The sequence below is a fragment of the Chrysemys picta genome, chromosome 1, assembly GCF_011386835.1.
Source record: "Chrysemys picta bellii isolate R12L10 chromosome 1, ASM1138683v2, whole genome shotgun sequence".
Classification (NCBI taxonomy): domain Eukaryota; kingdom Metazoa; phylum Chordata; order Testudines; family Emydidae; genus Chrysemys; species Chrysemys picta.
In genome coordinates this window covers 115772651-115799068 of record NC_088791.1, presented here as the reverse complement: position 1 = coordinate 115799068, position 26418 = coordinate 115772651, and the positions used below count along the sequence as shown (strand labels likewise).

Sequence of the window (26418 nt, the reverse complement as noted above, 5' to 3'; positions counted from 1 at the left end):
TTTTTATTTTTTAAAAAATTGAACTTTACAAAAATCAAATTATTGGATTTTTTTATTCTATATATTTTGCTGCACAGTAAGACTGCACCACAGCTGCATCTTTGGGACTATACAGAAATATTTACTTAAATTATTGAACGGGGGGAAATCTCAAACTGTGAAGTGTCTTTAAAAGAGAGTGAGCTGAGAACCTCAATTTTTGTTTCTATTTATTTTTCCCGTGGAAGGTTTCTTTAGCCTAAAGGTAAGTTATTCATTTCTTCCCCCTCCCCGTCCCTTAAAGATGCTGGAGTAAGAATACTGCAGAAAGCTTTATTTAAAAAAAAATACGTATTATTTTATACAAAATGGAAAGTATTATGACTTGCTGAAACAGTGGCTCAAGGAAAGGGCAATCGGACCAAAAAAAAAACCCAACACCCTAAGTCTTTACAGCAATCCTTTAGCAAAGATTTTTCTAGGAATCTGTAATTAAACTGGATAGTTTACACTTTGGAAATGAAGAAATTGCTTGGCTGCCTGGAACCAACCTTTAGGTTGGCTGAGTAAACAAAACCACAATTTCTCTTCTTTTCACTTTTTGTGTGTGGTGTTAGCTGGGGGTGGGCAGGGGAAAAACAGGGGAGTTAGCCGAGGGTTAATGGTGTTTTTCGCGAAAGTGTCAGGAGAAGATGATTAAATTCCACCTCTTGTTCACCAGATCACTTTTGTGTGCACTTGTATATTTCATTGTCGGCAACCGCTGATGATCACATCTGTGCAGTACATTAAGTGGGAAGCCTCTTCATCTGCACGATTTTTTTCTGATGACTTTTTTTTGTGAATAATTCATATGATTATGAAGAGAAACTGCTATTTTCTATCTCTTTCTCTCTTCTGTAGCACAGATTAAAAAAAATCTTGCTGTAAATTGCATGATTGGGGAGATAGCCTGCTTTCAAATAATTTAATTCATGACAAAACCTAATTACTGTCAGGTAATACCCTGTCAGCTTTAATGCATTTCATCAGTCATAATGAAAAGAAGAGCATTTTATGACCCATCTAATTATCATTACATTTTAGGGGGAAATGAATGGCATGGAGCTGAATGTTAACTATTCCATTTTATTCCTTTACACATGTGGTTTGGCATATTATTCACTATTTTTTTTTAAGAAAAAAATCTTGGGGGGGGGGGGGGAGAGGGCTGGAAAGATGCAATTAGATCTGGGTGTTTGTCCCTTGCGCGCACACACAAAAAGTGACAACGTGGTTAATGTCTCTGCAGGTTGGTGTTGACATCGGGTATCTTATTGCCACAGTCCAAATAGAGTACTAATTACTGCGAATGATGTCACCGTAGGCAGAGGAATAATCCCATCATTTAATTAGTTGAATGATTTAAACAAAGATTTGCATAGATGCACTAATCAGTTGCCATGAATTACAGAGCAGCAGTTGCCAGCGAGGGGTAACAGATCATACAGTTGGAGGGGGAAAAAAATCTCATCTCCTTGAACATAATTAATTTAATTGTCCTCATTAGCTGTACCATTTGTTTTGATTTTATTTCTCCCTTTTCTCCACACAACTTCTCCCTCCCTCTCTTCTTCTCGGAGTGCATTGGCTGCGAGCGAGCGAGAGACACACTCACACTGCTGTATTTTCAGAGTGGTGTGGTAGCAGAAGTAGTCTATAAACACAGGGAAGTGCGTCTGCTCGCTGAGCCTATGGGTGCGTGCACGAGAAAGGCAGGTTTCTGGCGAGTCTTGCTTTTCTCTGTTTGCAGATCATATCAACAGAAGGGGCTTTTATTTATCTGCTGCCTCTGATTGTGCTTTTCGGGAGCTTGCTCAGGTTGGTTGTGGCTGAGTTTTGTCCCATCCCATTTAGAGAGAGGAGGGCAACAGAATCAGGAATACTCACAGGTACTGAAGTTATCTAAGTGTGCCGCCCCTCCCCCCCCCCCCCAAGCGTGTGCATTTACTAGGTTGATTTGACTTTTATTATGATTATTATTATTATTAGAACTGCTGGATTATATGGGGGGAGGGGATGGTGGCAGAGTACTTCAATGCTTTTAAATCTTGGGGCTCGAAAGACTTCCATAATATGAGTGTCATTCAAATTTAGGGTATGTTGTAAGCTGACATCTTTCAAAGCTTTGTGGAAATCTAGTGTGGTGCTCCTAATAGCAGACAACAGAGAATCACTTTGAAGTCTGAAAACTGGCTTCACAAATTCTTAATCTGGTCTTTCTCCAAGTGCAGATGGCTCTTAAAGGAAGATGCTGTGGATTTTTCTTTTTTTTTTTTTTACTTTATTTACAGTAGACTAGGCTCAACATCTTTTATGATAGAAAGCCAAGAAACGTTCAGTCACGGTTACAAAGCTGATTAGCAAGTATGCCTTACCTATTATATATATTTATATTTTTGGTCTGTCTTCTGGTCAAGTAGATTTAAACATTTGATTCTGTCCCTCCACCCTTTCAGCATAGAGTCGCATTAGATTATGGGCTGGGCATCCCATACAGAGAAACGAGTTCACTGGGGGATTATCCTGAGACGTGGGCAGTCAGTTAAAACAATAATTTAAAGTGGCATATGCCAAGCGGTGCCCAGTGTGAGTACGTGGTAGATCGACCCCCTTGGCAGGTCTGATTGGGAGTTGGGGGATGTGTTTGGAAGTTAGGGACCAGCTGAGGAAGGAACTGAAACACTGGAGTTCTCAGGCAGTTCTGAAAATCCCATTTTGGCAGGGGAGAGTTAGTATTGAATCGATTTTCACGTTCACTTTAGGGGTCTTTCCTGGGATTAATTAATAGCGCCAGAGAGATGAATATCTTGTCTCCCCCCTCCCCTCCTGTTTTGCCTGGGCAACTTTTTTGGGGGGTGGGAGGTGCATGCTCCCTCTCTTTCCCTGAGTCTGTTTCTGGAAGGCTGGGGAGGCTGATGCTGAATGGCTTCTGTAGAGGTCACTTTTTGTGTGTGAGGTTGTCCCTGGTGTTTGTGTCTAGCATATGCATGTGGTTTTGCTGACTGCACTCTCAGGCTTGTAAATTTTCACCATGGGAAATTACCAACAAAGCCCAATCTGTCTCCTGGCTGCTTTGCACTTTCCGAGGGCGGCTGTACTTGAGTGAGCTGCAGAACGGGAGGGGGGAGAAAGAGGAAGGGGTGTGTGTGTGTGTGTGTGTGTGGTGGGGGAAGAGAGGTAAATAGCCTTAAATCGGAAGGGAGCTGCTTTCTCTGTGGTCTTCCACGAGAGCTGCTTTGGGCTCTGCTGTCTCCGTAATAACCGAGTGACCTTTTCTTTTGCTGTATTATGTCTGACTGGTAAGGGATTGCATTTTGCAGCTGATAAAGCCCTGACTTCATTCAACGCGGCTCCTCACACGCTGCTTTTAGGTAAGTTGTCTTCAGCCAGGACGGCGAGAGACAGCCTTGGATTGCAAGATACTAAAAGGAGGACACCTGTAGCTCGGATGCGGTCAACACAATTACTTGGCGGATCCTTGAGGACCTCATTATTTTAAACTTAAAAGAATAGCGAGCTCTCTCCTCTTCCCTCCCCCCCCCCAATCTCTCCCTCTCATCCCTATATTTTCCCCCCAAACAATGCTTCTTTTTGACCTTTCCCAAGGAGAAAAGCTACAAAGCAGCCACTGTGCTTATTGAACTGCCTCCCCCTGTATCGCTTAATTGAGAAGGTAAGTGAGGCAACTGTATACACAAGCTTTGGGTCATTTATGTGTGCGCGCATCTCTCTCTCTCTCTCTCTTAATGAGTCATAAGCTGGGGCTGCAACACACACATACTCACTCGTCTCTGCACTGCAACTTTCACTCAAGCTGCAGCTCTGCCGAGACTGTTTTGTTTAAATCATGTGAGGCTTCATTATTTTAATGATGAGACATGAAATACATGCAATCGGAGGATGCTGAGCGAGACCCGCGCAGCTGAATGTCTGGAGAAACAGCAGTCAAAGTTAACAATGAAACTGCAGCAATTTCCACATTATTTTTCCTTCCAGAGCGTCTCGAAATGTATTCTCAATTACCAGGGGAGCAGGTGGATGGTCTCTTCCCCCCCCCCCCCCCCGCTTTAATCTCAGCACCTCCCTTTATAACAGTTTAATTTGTAACTGGCTCTGTTGTTATTTTGAACCCCTTAGATGGGGTCCAGCAATTAGCACTCCTCCATTGCCACAAATGGATGTTTGTTTGTGTTTTTGCTTGCTTGTAAGGCAAAGCAAATGGGGTGAGAGGAGGGGATAGTGAAATGCCAAATACACAGGGGGTAATATACTGGGAATCAGGCTGATGCAGTATATTTTTTACATGGGGTATGTATGGGGGGCGGGAGGGGTAGCCAGATTGGTGTTATGAAATACTAGATCTATTTATGATCTTTTTCATATTGAACATGATATGGTAGGCTAACGCTGCATGTGACAGTTTAATCAAATCCATTTGTTACCACGAAGCTAAAAGAGACCGCTGGGATTATAGGATTACGGGCAGAGTTAGGGAAGCATGTGGTTTTGTCATTCGCCATCATTTTGCACACCGCTACATTGCAAGTGGCTTGGCTTGTGTTTGTTCCACCAGTCCCCTAACCCCCACCTCCTCCCCACCCCCGTCTCCAAAGTGCACAATAGCCCAGCTTCGGCTGTCTGGTGTGTGTCTGGCTGCAGCGCATAGGGCTCCTCGATTGACCCAAACTGGGGAAACACTTGCTACTTTGGCTGGGATTTGGTGCTCAGTGAGAAGGCGCTATCTAGGCACTCTTAAGTCAACTCATGCAGAAAAAGGAGAAAAGTTTTGGTAAGGTTTCGATCTCGTGTCTTAGTTTGCATTTAGCAACAACCGTGCACACTCTGGGAGTGTTAAAAAGGCTGATTTCTCTTTCTAAATATGTTGCTGTAGCGTGTGTGTGTGTGTGTGTGTGTGTGTTCTAAAGAGATCTGAAATATTGCCTCCTTGGACAGTTTTGTAGGACTGCTGCCTAAGCCAATTAATCTTGCTAGGTGCAACAAATATTGTACATTCTCTTGCAACCCCTTGCCCCATCCCTGTGTGGTTTGAAAAGGAATTAGCACAAAAGGCTTGAGCGTCTAACTCCAAAAGGGATCCTTTGTTGTAGAGTGTATGTATGTTTCTTATTTTTTTTTTTTATTTTGCATGTGAGCTGCATCAAAATTGAACTCAGTCTTGCAAATCTCTTGTTGGCCTTTGCCAAGCACTAGCACTTTGCTGCCATGGTAACTGTAATTAAACTGATAAGAGTGGAAAAATGTCAGTATCTCTGAGCCTTGCAGCTGCATTGGAGAAAAAGGGAATCAAATTGGTTCCCAGCATCATTGCTCCAAAAAAAAGGGGGGGGGGGAGGGGTGTAAGGGTAGGAACACAGTTAAGAAGCAGTTCCAGTCCCTGAGATCAGGGGGACATGTATTTGCATTGTTGTCCCTTAGGGGGCTACAGCCTGCTGGGATGCTCTGGGCCAATGAAGAGAGAGAAACAACCTTTTAGGCCCAATCTAGCTTTCAAAAGGGGAGGGGGGGAATCTTTTGTTTGGTGTCTCCTGGCAATCGAATGGCCATGTTGGCCAAATTCTTTAATCTGTGTCAGTGCTCCCAGCTGTGGGACTGCATTCCTATTTTAGCATCCATCTAACCTCCCCTCTTCTTCGGCCCACTGCCCCCCTTCCAGCTTTCACCCTTTTTTAAAAAAAAAAAAAACTGATTCATACATGTCTTTAGAAGCGGGGGTGAAGTTTTGTTTACTATAGCAAAATTAGCTCAAAAGTACACACAAGAATCTACATTCACAGTACGCAAAAACCTTACTTTTTTTCATTTAAAAAAAAAAAAAAACCTGGGTGTTATGGAGTTGCGGTTACTTTGTTGTGTTAACTACAGAAGCTGAGCCTGTGCGGATGAATGGCACGGAACAAGAGAGCATAATGGAAGCAATCAACCGTTAGGCTGGTTCACAATGCAATCCAGGCAATTAAAAGCTCACCAGAGTTTAAATGAAATGGTTCTACTTATTTCTGCGCACCACACTGCACAGGCTATTATTTGTCTCTCTTTTTAATTATGATTTCCCTTAACCTGTCAAATAACTCGGAATAGCAGGGTCTCGGAGGCAATAAGAATTTTCCACAGAACAATTCATATGCCAATCTCAAACTAGTTATGACTCCTCATGTGCTGTAAGCAAGTTTATGAAATGTATCTCCGTTTATGAACACTTAACTTCTTTAACACTGGTGTATCTTCTTTTGTCCTGAATGGTTGGGAGAGAAGCTGTTGGCTGCTTTGTAAGGGTCTGACTACAAGCATCTGGGGCATCTGAAAAGCAGGGGCGCTGGAACGGTTTGAATAGTGGGGGTGCTAAGTCATTGAACCAAACTGTAAACCCTGTATATGACGGAAACCTCGTCAAGCTAGGCGGCAGCTATGCTGAAAAATGTTTTGGGTTTCTCCTCCCCAGAATCTTTAACTCTTTTTTGTTGGTTTTGTGTATTTTGTTTGAAAATTATTTAATCTTAAATTATTTAAACAAGTTATCTAAACTAGTCTTTTTAAAACACAGGCATAACTTGGCCCTTTGTGAGGTATAGCCCATTGATATTGGTAGGAGCTGTGACTAACCAAGGGCAAAATTTAGCCCTAAGTGTTCAAATGAGCCAGTGAAGAATAAGCATGGAAAAGTCACATGCTTAGCCTCTGACTGATACTTTAGTTTAAGACTAAATATCAATTCTGTAGGGAAGAACAGTATGTTCTGTCCTGCACCTTCCACAATGCGGGCACTGATCTTCATTGCAAATGTTAGGTCCGCATTGCAAATACTCCACTGTCCAGTTTCACCAAATACTTGTTTCCCTCAAATTGAGGGTGAGTAATGGTTATACAGTTGGAGTGAGATCTGATTTTATTTATCTATTCTTTGCTGTATACTCTATTTTCAGAAGCCTGTTTTTCCCCCTCTCCACTCGTCTCCTTTGTGGAGTTCATATCCACAAATTGACAGCCATTTCACAATACATTCCAAATAAAAAGAATGGGAATGAATCATTTTGAAGGATTTGGTTATGGGAGACTAGGGTAAAGTCCAAGAATCGGTAAATCAGAAGATAGAAATCTTCTTACCTTTCCCCGGGAGTTCAAAGGGTAGAAGATGGTGTCTAGGAAAATTTCTTCAACCTACAAAGCTGCTATCTGCTGGGGGGGGCGGAATCCTTGATAGTATATCGGGACTATTAAGAAATGTTAATTTGAGAGTGGCAAACTAGGGTCAATAATTTTGATCTGTGATAGATAATGGGTAGTACTCTGCACTGCCGAGTAGGGAAACCTTGGTTTAATTTTACAGATCAGGTGCTCAACTCAGTGAGTTGAGTGTGTTTTGGAAAGGCTGATCATGGTAGCTTGTGCCCTAGAACTGGCGGAAGTAATGTACACCCCTCAGCAACAACCAGTCAAACAGAGTGTTTGGGTGGTGACTGTACCCGCAGGGGGTCCTGCAGTTGTTCCTTAGAACAGAAGGATCCAGACAGTGGTCCATGACGAGCTGGCTGACTGTAAGATGCTGGCACTCTTTATTTCAGACTAATATATTTTTGGACATAATTTAATTGATCACTTTCCATGTAAGCAATTGCTGTAGTTGCCATAGGGATCGTATGAGATCCTTAATGGGCGAGAGCTTATCCATGACAGTGTCTGTATTAATGTGACCCACACAACAGGAAAAAAAAAATGGAAACTCTGCTCTAGAAATGAGGGGACAGAAATTGTCCAGGATTTAGAAGGGGGGGGGGGGAGTATCCCAAGAGTCTACCAAGCACTTTTTTTGGAGGGGGGGGGGGAAGAGTGACAGACAGGTCAGGCCCTAAGGAGGAGTTTTAGAAAAAAAATTACTAAAATGCTTGACATTTATTTCCAAGTGATGTTAAAAGTCAGTTGCATTGGACGAATTTTCACCAAAAGGATGAGGCTTCAATCTAATGCAGCTGATGTGAAAAATCTCTCCTTCCACCAATGGACCCTACAAGTGTTGTCCCTCATGAGAAGATAGATATTGCCAGTTGGATGCATCTGAGCCACCTTTACCTCCATCCCAAGAAAACAGGTGGGGTCGGTGGGTTGGGGCATGAGGACGCTCTCCCAAATCACTGAGGCAGAGACGTGAGAAGGGAGCTGTGAATACAGTTACAAATCTTGACGTGGCCTTTGACCATGTCCTTACTTTTGCATCACATTTTCTATGTACTCTTCCAGTTGGAAGACACTGCAGGCCAAACCCTTATTTATAACATGATGACCTCAGACAACTTTTTGGGGAATCATGAGGTTTAATTATTTTAATGCGCTCAGATTTTTGAGCCTTGCATCGGTTCTTGCAGCTTGTTCACTTCAGACTGCAAAAGGACATTTTGCTCGCTGGTTTGATCAATTAGGATCAGAGACTGCCAGCCTGGATTCTCTACCATGGTTACCTATCAAGTGAAAATTTTTACATTTAAGATCTATATATTTTTTTTAAAGCCCTTAGCTATCTTCGCTCCTTGTTTAACCTGGATTCCCTCAAGCTAAAGTTTCTAGTCCTAGTACAGTCCTTCATCCTTCTGAACTTTTTAAACCAAATTCCAAGTAATTTAGGCTTGCTATTCATCAGTCTTTTTTTATTGGTTTATATTGTGTATGTGGTTTGGAGACTGCCTTGTGCAAAGCCATGAATGGCACTGATATTTAACAAATGCTTATTTCAGAGGAAACGTTAAATGCTGAGGTTTCTCTTTACTCTGAGTGGGTATTAAATATCCAGTGGGATTTTTCCATAAAGTTTTTTCTCTAGTGTTCTTGACAAAAGTTCTTCAAAGGTGTTCTGCTGTGTGCTATTTGACTGCTGCCCTTATCCCCCCATTCATGGCTATATTTAAGTGGTGCTCTATGCATGCTGCTTGTGGGTGGAGGAGCATGGTGTAAGGTGCTATAGAAAGTGCTTAAGGCACTGGCCTATGACATGGGTGATCTGATTTTTTTTTTTTCTGGCTCTGCTGTGTGCTTCCCATGTGACCTTGGGGAAGTCACTTAATCTGTGCCTTGGTTCCCCATATGTAAAATGGGGATTATGCCCATATCTCTACTGGGAGCCGTGAGGATCAATTAATTGAGAGATGCTACAGTGCTGGGGGGGCGCAGTACACATAGAGAGAGAAAAATAAAATTGTTCAGTATTTGAGCTGTTGACATCTCAAATTAGCACTGTTGTATTTTGGGTTACATACTAAGTATTTTCCATGTAATGAAATGTTAATCTAACAAATGACTAATAGATGGTGGGGGAATGGGACTATACTAGGGGAATGCCACAGTGCGAGTCGGGATTACTATTCTAACTTCAGTGACCACAAAGCTGCTGAGGTAAAACTTAAGTTACTCCCTCTGGCCCCCCCAAAAAAGCCTCTTAATGGGATCTAGAATCTATGCAGACTGCAGTAACCGTGTGTTCTCCTTGCAACTACACTTGGAAACTACAGCTGGCGCAGAATGCAGCAGCTTGTCTTAATGGTGACAGCCATAAAGGTATAATATAACAGTGTTTCAAAGTCTACACTGGCTTCCTGTTGGCTTGTGTTCACTTAACCTGAGCTAGGTAAGAGATTATAGCTACCTCAGACTGCTTCTGCCTCCTGGTATGTTACCACAACAGTTGAGATCATCTGATAAGCTAAATCTTGCAGTCCCCAGCTTTTATAACAGTAGGTGGTAGGGCATCCTTGGTGAAGAGTCCATAACTCTGGATGCTGCTTTCCTTCATTGCTCTCACAGAGCCCACATCTGACCTTCAAGGCATGGAGCAGAGCTCTAGTATTTTCCCAACCTCTGCCTGAGGAGGGAGAGCAATGAGTGTGGGTAGTAACACTTGTTTCTGGGTTGGGGTTCATTATTGTATTGCTCAGATCTTTCACATTTGGCTGTGAGAAACTGATTGTAATATTTATAATTGGGTGCACTCTTATTAAAAATAGATAAACGTACAGGCTTGGCTTGAAACCCTGGAAAAAATATAGTAATGAGTCAGTGTGTGTGGTGCATGCTCTCTCTTGCTCTTTCTCTGCTGCCTGTCTGCTGTAATGCAAGGAGCAATAATGTAGCCCTGTTAGACGTTTAAAATGGGAGGACTTTGAGATGCTGGGGGCAGGGGAGAGACATGCTTGGATTTTAAAGGATAAGTCTGATAACTATGCCGATCTGGGGTGGGGATTCAAACTAGTAACCTAGAGACATTCATTTTCAAGATCTTTGGGGGCAGATGTGTTTTTTTTACCCTGTGCACTGTTAAAACTAGTGCAATCGGGCCCTACTCCTGATTGTGTCCTTGGTGATACAGCAACTAAGGCCTTGTCTACACTATGGGCGGAGATTGATCTAAGTTATGCAACTTCAGCTACATGAATAACATATTGATGTACTGAACTCTACTTACTGCAGGGTCCACACTATGCTATGTCAACAGGAGATGCTCTCCCGTCGACTCCCCTTGCACGTCTCATTCAGGTGCAGTTCAGGAGTCAACGGGACAGCGATCTGCAGTCGATTTTTAGCGGGCCTTCACTAGACCTGCTAAATCGACTGCCGATGCATCAATCGCCGCACATTGATCCCCCGATAAGTGTAGACAAGCCCATAGTATCATCATTTCCAGTTCTTGTAGCTATCTATTCCCCCTCCTTACAAGTAGATGTCAGCCACTCAACATCTCATTTATAAGTGGCATTTACTGTTTTATCTAAAGCTATAATATTTCCATTTACATCTCTTCAGGAATGTTTGTTATAGCAGGAGTTAGTTCATAAAATGGTCTTGTTCTATAGCACTGTGTACTGGCCAGAGCTGGGGAATCAGGAGAAGTGGATTCTGTTGGTCTGCTTGCCAGTGAATCACTGACCTTGTGCAGGTCATTTTAGGGCCAGTAAAGCTTTGATGCTATTTAGTCTGGATGAAAAGTGCTCACAGAGAGAGATTCTCAGCACCTCCTACTTTTCACTATCTGGTCACTTTCTTTAGGTGCCTAAATGGGAACTGAGCACCCAGAGATCTAGCCCCAAATGTTGAGCACTCTGGAAAAAACTCAACTTGTACCTCCTAATTGCTTCAATTTTCCCACCTATAAAATTGGGAACACTTTTGTGCATAATATTTGTGAATCCTTTGGATGTGCCTAGTACTAAATATGATCAAATTCAGAATATTTTTTTGGCTTCTGATTCAACTCTTCCTCAGATTTGTTCAAATTTCTGGCCATTAAAAAATTTGACATTTTATATGAAATTGGGTTGTTTTTTTGGTTTTGTTTTTAACCCATTATATAGCAATTTTTGCCAAGTGACTGAGAAGGCAGGGATGTTGGGGAGAAGGTAAGGAACCTAGCAGAGATCAGCACTAACCAGTTAGATTAAATGAATCTTAATGCTATTGTCAATGTGATATTAACTATTTAGATCTTGCACTTTGTCTAAAGAGCTGTCTCTTTATGCATTAGGAAGAAAAATTCACATCTGTGAAGGGGAGACTGTTGATCTCATTCTTCTGTCTCATTTGTTTTATTTCAGGTATACAAATGCTCTCAGTCCAGCCAGACACCAAGCCGAAAGGTTGTGCTGGCTGCAACCGTAAGATCAAGGACAGATATCTTCTAAAAGCCCTGGACAAATATTGGCATGAGGACTGCCTGAAGTGTGCTTGCTGTGACTGTCGATTGGGGGAGGTGGGCTCCACCTTGTACACCAAAGCCAACCTTATCCTTTGTCGCAGAGACTACTTGAGGTAGGAGGGAGTTGTTATGGTTGTCTAGTATGTAAGCATTGTAGTCCTGTTCAGTCTTTCTTACACAGTGAGAGACCTTGGAACAATAAACACCTGACTGCTATCAAATCTTTGCCCAGTACTATATTTTAAGTACTGCACAGATAAAACAAATGCCATGATAGAGAAAATACTTCGACTTGAAGTAACCCACTGTGTACCTTCTTAAAGTATAGTGTTCAGTGTAAAATGTATAGCTGTCAGCCTGACAACACTGGAGTCTGAAGCCTTCTATTGAGAGGGGAGTGCAAGCATTGTAGCTTTCTCACTCTGCGGTGCTTCTGCCCTAACTTGGGGGAATCCTTTCTACCTCTTATAAGAAAAGTGCAGAGTTCTACGTTTCTAAAGCACACTAATATGTTGCAGATTAATTGGTCCACTTAGACCGTGCTGGTGTGTTTTAATGTAGTGCTGTTTAAAACAGTGCTACGTTGACATGCACGAGGGACCCTTAATTGCACCCCAGCAAAGTCTACACGGACCCATTAATGTGCAATATGTTAGTGTGTGTTAGAACTCTCACCCTGGTAAAACACATTACCCCACTGTGCAGAAAAGACCTAAAATAGATTAGGTGGTAGGTCTAAAATGGCCACATACCCCAGAAAAATGTAGCAACACAAATTAATGTAAAATACTGTAATGGTGATGACTGGTACTCAACTGGCTGGCCTCATTACATCTCCCTGCCTTAATGATGATCAGATTGTGGGAGGAGAACACAGGTGTGAGCTCTTCTGCTTGGTACCTCCTATTCAGTTATGCACTCTCTGATCTGTGATACAAGTTGAGGCACTTCAAACGTAGTCTTGCGTAATGTGGTGTGGTTTTCCTTGTGAAGCCCACCATTACAGGTTCGAGAACACTGAACTGAATGCAAGGTAGTGTAGTACAGGTGTGGCGGAGCTCACCATAGAGTTTGGACCCTGAGATTCTTGTGGTGAGGGTGCCAGTGACGTACCTAGTGAGGTCGTTTTTTTTTTTTTTTTTTCCCAACAAATTGGTACAGTTGCTTGAAATGTCTGGAAACAATATCTAAAGGAATTAATGTACAACTGTCAGTCATATGCTCATGGCCGTGGTCTCAAAATGCAGAAAAAAAACACCCTCTTTCCTGGCGACAATCTAGCTTCTCTTCTTAAAAATTAGTTTGAAAATTAGATCTTTCCCCACCCCACCCCCCACCTCTATTTCAAATGATTATGCAGTAGTGAAAAAAGTCTCATGAAAAAGCCCTGACGAAGTTACAGGTATATTGGTGTCTTTGTATTTGCTATCAGCGAGTTAAGCAAATTTGGGATCTTGAAATAAAGATGTGTTCCCTGTGCCTCTCAAATCAACCGCAAAAAATGATCAAGACCGATCTGTTGTGTAGTGCAGACTAGAACCCAGCTTCTTGTTCAATGGCTGCTTGGGCTCTGCACGGTTAGCTCAAGTGAAAACTTGGTTTTCCAGTAGATTGAGCTTGAAGACAGTTTGACCTAATACGCCGGTAGGAAGGGGCCCCGTTTCTACATAGTCATTTGTCTGTATATAACCACACTTGAAACCTGTGTGTAAGTCAGTTTATCATCTATACACAGTACTTGCTTTTCTGATTAGTGTAACTACAACTAACGGGAGATAAATCAGGTTTAAATATTTCTCATCTGGCTGTGGAGTCATCAAAATCTAGTCATGGTGCTTATTCTGTAGTGATATTTGCAAGTGCATAGACTCAAACTTTGTATTTACACTAAACTTCAAACTGATGCACTTAAGGTAATTGCAGATAGTCCTATTCCTCATTGCCTTATTACTTACTTATGCAGTGAACCTGTACAAGTAATCTTCATTATAATGCTAATGAAGAAGCTAGTTCTTCTCTAGTTTTGTAGGCAAATAGTTTACAAAAATATGAAAACTTATTTGATATGAATATGAAGAATAAATTACTTTGTACTAATGAACAGATTAGGGTTAGATTACAGCTTCAAACTATCCTTACAATTTTTTTATTTTAACTGTAAACTGAGTTTTAGTCAGTCACATATAAAATTGTAGTAGTTTCCTATTAATTTATGTGCTCCTCTCTAGAGGATATGTGACTTCAATGATACTAAAAGAGTAAAATAGTTTAACAATTTCTTTCTGTTCATTGTTTTTCAATAAGACAGCCATTCCAGAAATTATATAAGCAATAATGGAGCCACTCTGTTTGCTTTACATGGTCCAATTATCAAACTGGGGGAAGGAGGTTGTTTGCAGGGAGGCTTCCTGTCTTTCACCCTTCTTCAAATCTTGTGTGTGTACTTAGAAATTCATTCTGAAAAGTAGTAGTTTCTCAATATCAGCACCTCGATATCCTTGTGATTAGCACTATATAACCTCCTTGGATTTCTGGAACTCCTGAACTCTATTCAAACTAACTCTCCTAGTTAATGATGTTAAACTAATTTTACTTCTGCTTTCTAAGCAGGGGACGTCTCTGTAGTAAGATGTAACAAGCTATGCCCCAGAGGATCCATTGGTGGCCTCATCCTTACACGTGAGTTGTCCCAGTGACTTCAGAGGGACAATTCACATCAATTAGAGGGGCAGTTGGGGTGGGTGCTGCAGGAATGAGCCCTATTCTGTTAACTAGGAAGGAAATTCATTTGTATCAAGAAAGGTCTCAGTATTAGAAATAACTTTCCATGAAAATGAGATGCAGAGTATAGTTTCCCTGCAGGCTTCTGTCTCCTGCTCACACACTCTTAGGTTAAGAAGTGAAGACTTAATTTAAGGAATTTAGGTTCACTCTCATATTTTGCGTCCAATTATAGTAAATGGAACGTACTATTAATACAAACAGTTTTTCTCCAGAAATGTGAAATGACATCTTAATGTATCGACCTATCCCAATCTGTACTCCATTCTGACTGGCAGCATGTCCATTTACAGAGTGAATCAAGAGTGATATTCTCTTTGAAATCTGTCATTATGGCAGTTAATGACCAGTTGTTATGTTAACAGCCCTTGGGCTGTTAACATATCAGACTGGTTGTTAACTGGAAGGTTATTACTTACTTAAACCACAGGTATGAGTTGTATGAAATATGCTTTAGTTATGTCTCACAGGGAACTTTTACAAAAAGAACTTTTAAAATGGAAAACTGCTCATTGTTACCCTTCTCGGGTGGCAAGGTTTTTGCGTACTCTGTCTGTTCACTTGACTTTTTTGCATGTTCATTAGCACCACAGGGCAGCATCCTTATTTTAGACGCAAAGCGTGAGTGGCCCTATCTTAAGGATTGCTACTCTGCTTGTGCCCACATGTGCCGCAGTGGGTATTTCTAGATGCACGGTAATGTGTGCCGCACATCTGAGACTAATATCTGGCCCAAAGTGTAAAATGAAAGGCTGACAATTAAATGTAACTCAGTTGCATTAAATAATGAGCTTCCTCCGAAGCAGTGAAAATATGAAACTACAGCTGTGCTAAGCTAGTAGCAATGTAGGTCAATCACCCTTTTCACTTAGGTTTTTAACTACGCAAACCCTGCTGAGCGACCAATGACTACAAAGTGCTGTTTCATTCCTATTTAATTTTGGCAGCATTTCACTGAAGAGCAGGCATTCACGTAGCTAAATTATCTTCACCGTTTCTGGTTTTAACTCAGCTCCATGACACTAAATGTTGGAGTGTATATCTCTTAGTAAACACAAAGAAGATGGTTTCTGTTTTTAAATCCATCTCAACATGGAAATTGAATTAGAACGTTTATTACTTTTGCCAGGCAAAATTCTCTAGCCAAGCAAACAGATCATAGGAGAAGGATTCACAAAATAAATATTAGGGTGGGCTTTTTTTTATGTAGGATATTTGTGGGAGAGTGAAATACAAAACATTAAAATTTCTTCCTTTTTGCCTATAGGCTTAATGATATTTTAGCTTGTGAATTTACTGCGGACTTTAAAAGTATCATGAACAGCTATAAAGATGACTAGATTACTTTTTGTTAGGGAAGATGGTGAATTGTATTTTATTTCCTTTGCTTTTGGCTGAAGACTTCAGAGACAAACCAAGTTTAAAAAAAAAAAAAAAAGTTGGCACAGATCTTGTAAAGAATGAAAGCACACTACAGAAAGTAAAGCGTTCAGGCATAAACATCATAAAGATATTGCATCTGTAAAATATTTAGATTGTGGAAAAATGGCTGCAAAGATATGAATTGTTTGAGTTTGATTGTCTTGCCTGTACAGTTGCCCTTACTCCAAAGGTGGTAATTATTTAAAAATACAAAATAACAGAATACTTTGGTTGAAATTCAAGAGAAGTCACTTTTAAAATGTGTCGTGGTCTGGTGCTGATTAATAGCTCCTGTGTGGTGTGTGGTTTCTCTCCCCCCCCCCCCCCCTCCCCCTTAGCATAGTGCAAATTGCATTTAAAAAACTGCAGACACCTAGGATATTAACTCCTCCAAAAATACATTTTAAAAAAATGTTTTTCCAGGGAAAACACTAGGAGTAGTTGGGTATGGAGTGTATTCTAAACTGTACCATACTTAATCAGCTTTCTTAATTCAGGGCAGGAACTAAGTCGCACTGAACTCCAAGTTTACCTATCGATGTGTGTTTGCGGGATTGGAGCATAAGAGCTCACTTTTTTTTCCTTACTAAGGGCCTGATGCTGGAAAGTTTTTTATTTAATTGAATGTTCTTGCTGGAGTCTAGAGGACTATTCATATGAATAAGTTTGCAGAAATGTGCCCTAAAACAACATACTGATTTTTAAGATATTTGTCAGACATTGCATCTTTCTGCTTGTTAGGAATTTTTAGTGTGTAAGATGCATGTGTTAATAAAAACTACACTAATTATATGTGCTGTTAACTTTTTCTTGAAAAAAGTTATTCTATAAAAATTGCACTAGGAAACAACTTTTCCACTAACTGCTAAAGCATGTGGTGAGATCTCCAGAACACTTCAGTCTATCATTGCTCTTGTATAGTTTGTCTATCAAACACTGATAACTAGTAATACTTCTCTGATATATTGGTCTAACTAGGCAGGATGTTGTATGTAATTTTATCCATTTTAGCTTTTAATATGGCACATTCAATTACACTCTAATAATTAGTGTTTAGTCACATACGTGGAAATGCTATATTATAATACAGTCGCTAAAGCATAATCTCAAAGTTTGCTACTCTTCTCTAGTAATTTTTTTCTTCAAATGTGCAAAGTTTTTAATAGTGGCATATTTCAAAGCACTACGTTTTATGCAGGGTTTAATTTTCAAGTGCACAAATGCTCCCTCATATAAGGCTCCTTGAAAACCAGCCATTTTGTGCATTGTTAAACTATCTCATTAATCCTATGGCTGTGCTCAAGGAATTTCAGGAGAGCTGAAAGCAGACATGACATTTCTGGAGAACTTGCGTGTGAAAAGTACACTGCATTTTGAAAACTGCTGCAGCATTTTGTGATACTACTATTTGATGATATCCTAGTGGCAAATAATTGCACTACAAAGATTTTTGTCAATTGATAACATTTTAACAAGTTTTATATAATTTTAAGCTAGCCTGTACAATGCTAAACCAAATTCTATACGATAATTTAAAAATTCTACAGAAAGGATTTTGTTCTCTAAAATCCTGTACAATTCAATAAAGAGATTATTCTGTATCCTTCTATTTTAATATCTCTAGCATCCTCTGTTTTTTCCCTATTGAATTCTATAGGACTCCTCCATAAGTGAATTTCAATATCTGTAATCTTCATCTATGTATAAAGTATTAGCTATATTTAAGTAGGTTGCTTCTGTAGGTGCAATTACTCTTAAATGCACATTGACTGATATGTTTTATGAGAATAGGTAGAACACAAGTTTCCTAAGTTTAGCAATGTTTTGGTGTCAGATTTATAGTATATTCTTTCAATGCCCCCTAAGTGCTGGTTTACAATATAGTAGTCTACAAAAATAAATACAGGAGCATAATTGTATACCTGAGCATAAAGTATCTGCATATAACAAATTTTAATACTATTTTTCTGCCAGTGCAGTGTGGAATCTGTTGTGGTTGGTGTTTTTTTAAGCCAGATTCAAATTTCCAGCCATCTTATTTGTTTGCAATTTTCCTGATTTTTTTATTTTTTTTATTTTACTTATTATTTTTATAAATACTCTACAGCATGATTTTGTTTTTGGGAAGATAAATTCCTGAATCTTTTACCAGTGACAGATGGCTTAATTTCTAGCTTTCAAATGTGACTTAGATGTACTAATACTTTCCTTTTTTTTCAACTTTAACATATGCTTGTTTCTCAGTATTAAATATAAGCCACCAGAAAGGTTATAAGCAAGCTAGGAATTTCCAAGGTAAATTTCGAAGGTATCCAAGATACATTTTATGCAAAATTTATGGCAGATCAAATAAATGCTGTTTGATAGTAAAGCAAAAAGCTTAATAAAACTTCTAACTTTTCCCAAGAGAAAGGGATTTTTTTTTAAAAAAGGAAAACACCATGTATTTTTCCCATTGAAAATAAAATATTCCTTGACACACACATTTGAAACCAAAATATCTAATGTATGTACAATGCATATTTTCAATGATAAAGGCTATCAGTTTTCATTTAGCAGTCATGGGTATGCTAAAATATGAGGGCATATATTGTTACCAGATGCCTTGTGTTTTGAAAGCTTATTTTCCCCAGTGGAGACTTTATGGTGACATGGAAGGCCCTTTAAATAAATCTAAATGATATCCCCAAACTTAGTCTGTCTGGCCCAAACATAGTACTTGAATTGAATTTTTGATTCTAATGTTCGGTTAGGAACTGAATGACTGAAGCCATTGCCAAGAAATCTTCTTGTAGTTAAGCAGTTATAAATCATGGCATTTTGGTATTGCTGCTATCTTATATCCTTCTGTGGCTGAGACTCCAAATTATTCTAAATTCATGGGCCATTGGTCTCTTGAGTCCCTTCTTTTCTTTGTTTTTAGGTGGCCATGGAAATGATGCATCTATTTATTTCAAAACATTAGAGCTTAAGACATCCCTAGGAATACACTGTTCCTTTAAGAATAGATATTGATTCCGTCACCAAGTCATCTTTTGAGTATAAGATGGACAATGTAGTTAGACATACCTGACTGGGCAGAAAAAATGTTTGTTCTGTTCTGGAGGGCATACATGGGATTAAATGCAGCCCACAGTAACTAAATTTAGGATTTACCTACACTGCTTATTCTGCAGTTTTTTTGAATATTTAGAATGTTGTTAAATATATCCTTTAATATACTTTAGGGTTAGGAATGCAGTAAAGTAATGGCACATCTTTACCACACACCACAGCAAGGACACAAACGAAACTCACTTAAGTAACTGAAAAGTAAACTCCATATTTCAACCAAAATCCAACAGAATATGGATCATTCTGTTATCAAAATGAAAGGATTTCCACTTAAACCTCATAAGCCATTCATGCTTAGTTTAAAAACCTGTTATGATACAAGAATGTGTTCTGGACTGGATGCAGGAATTACATGGTGAAATTCTGTGGCCTGTATTATGCAGGTGAGGTGGTGGTGGTGGTTGTCCTTTCAAGCCTTAAAATCTGTTTCAGATATGGACCAATCCCCCACAGTACTTAAACATATACTGAAGTGTAAATATTTGAGTAGCCCCCTTGATATCAATGGGACTGCTCAAGGGCTTAAAGTTAAGCACGTGCTGAAATGCTTTGGTAGAATATTCTATGGAGAATGTATACATAAGGGTTTGTCTTCATGTACAGCAATACAGCTGTGCTGCTGTAGCGCTTTAAGTGAAGAGGGGAGAGCTTCTCCCGTCAGCGTAGTTAATCCACCTCTGGGAGAGGCATAGCTAAGTTAATGGGAGAAGCTCTCCCATTTACAGCGCGGGATTAGGTAGGTATAATTCTCGTTACGGGATGTGGCTTTTTCACACCCCTGAGCAACGGCGTAATACTGATGTCTGTAGTGCAGCCCTGGCCTTATACCAAACTCTAGCTTCAACTACCGTTTGCTCGAATAAGAATTGCACTTGCATGACTGAAGGCACAAGTGGCCAAAATTTAACAACTGAGGGAGGTTTTTTATTTGAGTTACAATTAGACTTTGTTTCTGTTTAGTAACGAACTACACAACATGTTACAGAAGCCTTAACTAGGGAAAATCACCTCCCATAAAATGAAGTCTGTTCAGACCTGTATTGGTATTCCGCAGGATATTCTCCTGCAGTTTCTGTGTTAAGTGGCATTCTGCAGTACTGTAATTTAAGCTTTTCATCTTTTCTTTTGCAAAAATGATAATGTCTTGTGTTAGCACATACTGGATGAAAGTGAGAATTGCACAACATCTAAAGATAAAATTGCTTGTGGGGAGAGAAATCAGGGATTTTATTGCAGCTTCCTTTTTACATTTTGAAGAGGTGAGAAATAAGGGATGTCAAGCCTTGTATCCAAACATACTGTAACAGGATGTATGTTGTACTATTTAGAAGCGAACTACACAAAACCAAACTGCAAATGTCACTTTGAATTTACCTCCATTACTTTTGCATTACGTTTTTGTGGTCAAGCCTTTGAAACTAGACTTTGTGTGAGATATTATGGGAGATAAGATTTCTCACCCTAGATATCTGCTAACAGCTGCTGGTTAATCAATTATATTAAGCCATGGAGAACATGTAGTTTTTTGTTCCTCCCTCCCAAATGGTCCACACATTGCAATAGAAATAGATGAATCATAGACGTCAGACAGGAAAAAGATATTTGGGTTGAACTAGGCAAACACTAAGCGAGAGTTTTGTCAGACTTTTTCCCCAACTCCTAAATGAACTCAGTTATTACCTGTGTGTGTGTGTGTGTCCCTTTTTGTCTTTATAGAAAGTAAACATTTGCATATATACAGCCCAGTTTTAATATTTGCTCAAAGTAAATTTCAGTCACAGAGGTGAGTATAGATGTGTATGAATCCACAATTCAGGCTCACTAATTCTTGCATCAGAAGTACTTGTGTGTTTATCCAAAAGTCATACCCTGTAACTTACCTGCAAGATTACAGGATTACTAAATAGCAGTGCTTAAATAGCAAGTATCAAATACTTGCAGAGAAATGTTTGCATCAATCTGCAGTTAAAAATAGTAACACGGCCTTGTTGAATACTCTTGAATAACACCTGTAATTGAGGAAATCACTATTGCTAATGCAGATCTTTCTTGAGAAAAGATTATATTCATTGGATTATATTAACTGAATGTAAATTCTGAGCTCTTCTAGAAGGGTATGTCTGTCTAGTATGTAGTACAGTGAGGCATAGATCTCAGTTGGGGACTTCTAGTCACTATTGCAATAATTAACTGTTGACTCAGGTCTACTGTTGGGTATCCTCTATCCCTCTTGCAGTGTAGGATTGTTCCTTATCCATACATCTCCCTTTATGTCCTAGGCTGTTACAGTCAGAACCGTTATACCTCTATTCTTAGTATAGAAAGAAGTCCTATATATATACCACTTGTTAATATCCATATATGATAACCTTGGATCCTTTGACCCAGAGGGCTAAAAAACAAACTACAAAAACAACACCTAGTGAAAACTTTCCTGACTGCAAATTTGTGGAGGAAATATATTTTTCTACAGAGTTGGGGGAGGGGTTAATTGGTAAATGTTTAGCCCTAGTTTCTGCAAAGAGCACTTTCTAAATGTGAATTGTTACACACACACACACACACACACACACACACACACACACACACACACAAAGGTGAAAGTTATTGCAAGACACCCTTATAGTAAAATGCTTTGTTACATTATTTAGTTTAACCTGTTACATTAAAAACAAGTTCCTTTTCTCTAACCTTTGGCCTCAGTCCTGAAAACACACACCATATGCTTGACTTTATTACTTCTAATTTCACCATAATATATATTGCAGAACCACCATCCCAAGCCACAGGGTGGTAAGGTTTTTTTGCTCATGAAAGGCTCAAGACCACAAGGCTGCTACTGGCTATTTGCAAACTTGCTGCCCGAGCAGTCTGGTGAAATAGCACAAGCCTCACACTGTTTGGCTCTTGTAGGTCACTCAAACTTCTGACTTCTATACTCAGATTCCTTCTCTCTTTCTCCTTCCCCCACTTTCAGGGGGTATGGGGAAAGGATCACACCATGTGTATGGCACTTTAAAAAAATAATTTGATCAACAGAATCCATCTAGTGATTCAAAACCAAGGCAAGAGGTTTTAAAAATGGGTGATTAAAGTTAGGCTCAGAAGTCCTGATTTTAAATAGCTGTTCTGATTTTTTTTTTTCTTTTCAAAATGCTGAGCACCCAGCAGTCCTCACTGACTTCAACTGTGGCTGCCGGTGCTCAGTCTTTCTGAAATCAGGCACCTTCTTCAGCTGATTAAAGATGGGCTGGAGTGCCTAACTTTAGACCTCCTCCCCCCCCCCTTTTTTTTTTTTTAAATCATGCCCCAATGACTTGTCTATTAAATTCTGTATTGAGAATAAATGAATTCTGTGCAATTTAGGCCTGCTACATGGTGAATTTTAAAATAATAATTAAAAACAAGAAGCACTGTGATCTAGTAGCTAGGGCAGAAACTTTGGGCTCCACTTTTGATACTCACTCATCTTTAATTTCTGTGCCTGTTTCCTCATTATGGTCAAATACCAGGATACTGGACGAGCAGCTGAAGACTCCCAGAAGTGTTTTCGTTTTGGGGATTTTTGTTAAAGCATAAGAAGATACAAATGCTTCACTGTGTTCTACAGAGGCAGTCATTCAAAAAAGAATCGTCAATATGGTATTAGATATTTATAGTAGGTAACACAAAGGGAATTAATTTAAAATTACAAGAGACAGGAATTTTTTTTAATCATGAAATCTAAACCAGGAAATGCTATGAACATCCCAACAAATGTGCTGTTTTAACGTCTATGACAATAGTCCCAAATTTGCCATAAGCATTTCCTCTAGCTCCTCCTCACCTAATTAATCCTAATTCTTAATGAACTGCTATTAAAAAATCACCCAGTGAATAAAAAAAATTGAATACATGTTTAACTATGGGTGTCTCATGCTTTTGAGACCCTTTTATATGAGCATCGATGTGCGTATGTGAGACTCCCAGTTACCTTCCATCTCTAGGCATGACCTTGTCTGATCTCTTTCCTGCCATGTCTAGAACAGTACCTGGCCCCCACCCTGTTTTCTTACCTCCTGTGTGGTGTTAGGCTAGTTCTCTCCTCTCTAGGAACAAAATTATATTGCTTTAAAGGAGTAAAGAATTCAGATGTCTTTAAAGTGCTCATGATTCCTTTTTTTATTCTACCAAAGGAATATTTTCCCTGATCTGCCACTTTTCCCTCCCTCCCCACCCAACCAAATATACCTTCTGTATGTAAGATAGGGGTGTGTGGTGTGGGTGTGGTGTTTTTTAAATCTCTACAGGAGTTGGTTTATTTGTAAAATCTACTGTAGTTTGGCAGGTTACCAGTCATTCATTCATAGGAACCTACTGCGTCTGGCAAAATAACTTGAACTAAATATGCTGTGTATCTTTTTTAACACAGGTGGACTTGCGATCTTAGCAGATACTGCACCTAGTGTAGATGATAACTGTTTTTCCTGTGTGTTTTTAAAAAGCAGCTTTTAAGCCTCTAAGGTTATTTTATCAGACGCGCACTTTGCTTTTTAAAAAATTCCTTGGCAGATTCTTCATTTTAACTGCCTCCATTTTTTTTGTTCTAAAGTCTACTTTCCCCTCCCCAGTAAGTATGATCCTGCAGGGGTTGTATTTTTGAAAAGTAAGTTCTTGCCACCAAATCTTTACTTGGTAGTGCTTGGATTATTAATGCAGCACACTGTCAGAATTACATAGGAAGCAGGTGCAGTTCCTTTTACTGGAGTATCCAACAGGTCTATTGATACAAGAATAAGTGTTCCCTTTCCACTAAAAGGAAAATTGGGCAGGGTGGGGGAATGAAAGAGAGGTAGCAGACATGTTTCATTTCCAAGAAAATCACAGCTGTGAGTCTGGATGCAGGCCTAGAAACCCCATATCGGCAAAGAACTCAGGGTCCAACCCTATAGACTGCCAGCCCTCAAAGGACTGTCCTACAACCTTACCAGTGCTGCTCCATTAAACTTTCATTGTTGCAACTACACCAGTAGTGGAACCAGACATGGAAACAAGTCTAGGGGCACCCACTGGTACAGGCTTAATGCTCTTCTCTCAGCAGAGCTCTAGTGGTCGACGCTGCACTTTTAACAGCCCCTGCACTAACCTGACTGCCAGCGATGCTGTGCTCAGTGGTTCTCAAACTTTTTTTTTTTTTTCTGCAGACCACTTGAAAACTGCTGAAGGTCTTGGTGTTCCATTTAATGATCTTTCCAAATGTTGTTTGTACAATTAGCTAGCTATTGTAAACCTCTTTGGATAAAAGCGCTATATAAAAACTTTTTTTTTTCTACAAATAAAAACATACAACTCCTATTTTCATAGCAGTAGTTTTACCTTTCAAATTCAATGGATGTGCCCTCTCTCCTCTACCACGGCAGCGTCCGAGCTAGTGCTGGGAAGGGGGGGGGGGGTGTCTCCCCGTCACAGAGCTGAGGCTGGGAAGGCTCTCTCTCCTTGGCAGCCGCAGCCCTGGAGGTGTGGAAAGTTGCCTCTTTCTCTGGCCGCCGCAGCCCTGCACATCCCAAATTCCCCCCACCCCCTCTTCTTAATCCATTGCCCCCTCCCACCTACCCTCTGTCCCTCCCCTCCCCCCCCAAAGCCACCACTCACCTTACATGTGCGTCTTCTCCAGGGCCGGCTCTAGCATTTTTGCTGCCCCAAGCACACTCTCTCTCCCGCCCCTCCCCCCCTCCCCCAAAAAAGCCACAAGCGGTGGCAGGTCCTTCGCTCTGAGAGGGAATGATGGCCCTGCCACCGAACAGCTGGACGTGCCACCCCCCTCTTCATTGACCGCCCCAGGCACCTGCTTGCTGCGCTGGTGCCTGGAGCTGGCCCTGGTCTTCTCCAGGGTCCAGGCACCTAATTAGTGGACCCATGCCTGCACGGCTCCATTCATTAGGTGTCTGGCCCTTCATTTTCTTCTGTGCGGCTGCCCAGGCATGCACCTTAGAGGGAATTATCCACGGACCACCTGAATGGAGCTCATGGACCACTGGTGGTCCATGGACCACAATTTGAGAACCTCTGCTTTAGATTACAATATGGTGGCCTCAAAGGAGCACATTTGTGATAGAAGGCATAGAGTAAGAGTTGGAAGGTGCTTCAGCTAGCTTCTCCTCTGCATGCTTCTTGGATTGCTATACGGGGCCGCCATACAGAGCAGCTGCTATGTATTCAGTATCAGGTTCCCTATTCACGCCATGCCCAGTCAGAGGGGCTGGCTTGGGTGAGTGAAGAGCATGAGTCAGGGTAATCATTCCACCTTGGTACTATAGCCCACCTTTGGGTGGATTTTCCATTTCCTTGGCCCTCTTTGTAGCATAGCTTATGGATAGGTGGGTAAAAGTAGGTGTGGTTTCCGTTATACAAAAAACGGACCCAAACAGGTTAAGAGTTGCATTCCACTTATCCAACTCTTCTAAAACTTGGGTGTGTCAAAAGAGAGGGAGAAATGGCTCACGTTTTGAACCACCTCTTATTAACACTTATCTTTGACCAGTAATATCTTTGTTATGGACTGAGAGTGATGCAGAAGTTTATGAAAATCTCACATATAATTACAGTACCAGTAGTTTAATTTTTATTTAAACCACCCTTCCTCCTCCCAAACTCAAACAAAATGTTGTCAAACAGATAGCTGGACTTTAGCAGACAAGTGCCAAATGCATCTGACCACTTGCTATCAGTTGTCCCCCCTTCTTGTTCTGAAATGACTCCACAAATAAGCCAAAAAACTCCAAGCTCAGCAGGTAACCATAGTATAATATTCACATTGGAGCTGCACTTAGAGGGTACAGGTAGGGTGATGTGAAGTCTTGGCTCACACACTTGAGACCTTGAGATGAAAAAGTTTTGGTTATGGAACAAATCCTGTAGTAACACGCCTCCTCTCTCTACCTGCCCTGCAGTCTCTGTTGCCAGAAAGTCCTGTGACAATGTGCTATCTTCTCAGTAGTAAAAATATGAAAAACATAACAGGTACTCACTGGTTAGACGAGAGAGCCCCATGCAGGCTTGCAGCAGGTAACAGCTAGTTACAAAATGGCTACTTTAGGGTTGCAGCTGGTTGGCTCTGTGAAATTTAAAGGGCACGCTTCAGCAGGCATGCTGGGAGAAAAAAATCCAATAAAGGCACAACTTTGCTCTTCGATGAATTAATAAAGAGCAGGAAATGACTAAAATAAGTGTTCTGAGGCAGCAAGTATTTCAGTGGTATATCTCTCCACTATTGGATCATAGCCATGGTAGTTTTGCTACTTAGCTGTTTATAGGCCTTACAAATGCTTTTCCTGATGAGTCTGAACATGTTGAATGTGGTGTTTGTTACCTCTGTAGTACAATTTCTAAAGGTTGATCAAGTTAAAAAA

General features: G+C 40.4%; 1 protein-coding gene across 12 annotated transcripts in view; it reads left to right on the top strand.

The window, feature by feature from the left end:
* Positions 1-26418, top strand: part of LMO3 (LIM domain only 3) — an 86849-nt gene that overhangs the window by 4768 nt on the left and 55663 nt on the right. For 2 of the 12 annotated variants that reach the window (XM_065567690.1, XM_065567697.1), the window contains exons 2-3: positions 228-244; positions 11613-11826. In XM_065567690.1, coding sequence (XP_065423762.1) covers positions 11621-11826 — 206 coding nt within the window. In that variant the 5' untranslated portion in view covers positions 228-244; positions 11613-11620. Of the gene's footprint in view, positions 245-1668; positions 1911-2911; positions 3393-3627; positions 3695-4619; positions 4811-11612; positions 11827-26418 lie in introns of those variants that run through there. The other 10 variants (XM_065567674.1, XM_065567703.1, XM_065567680.1 and 7 more) reach the window with 9 other exon arrangements.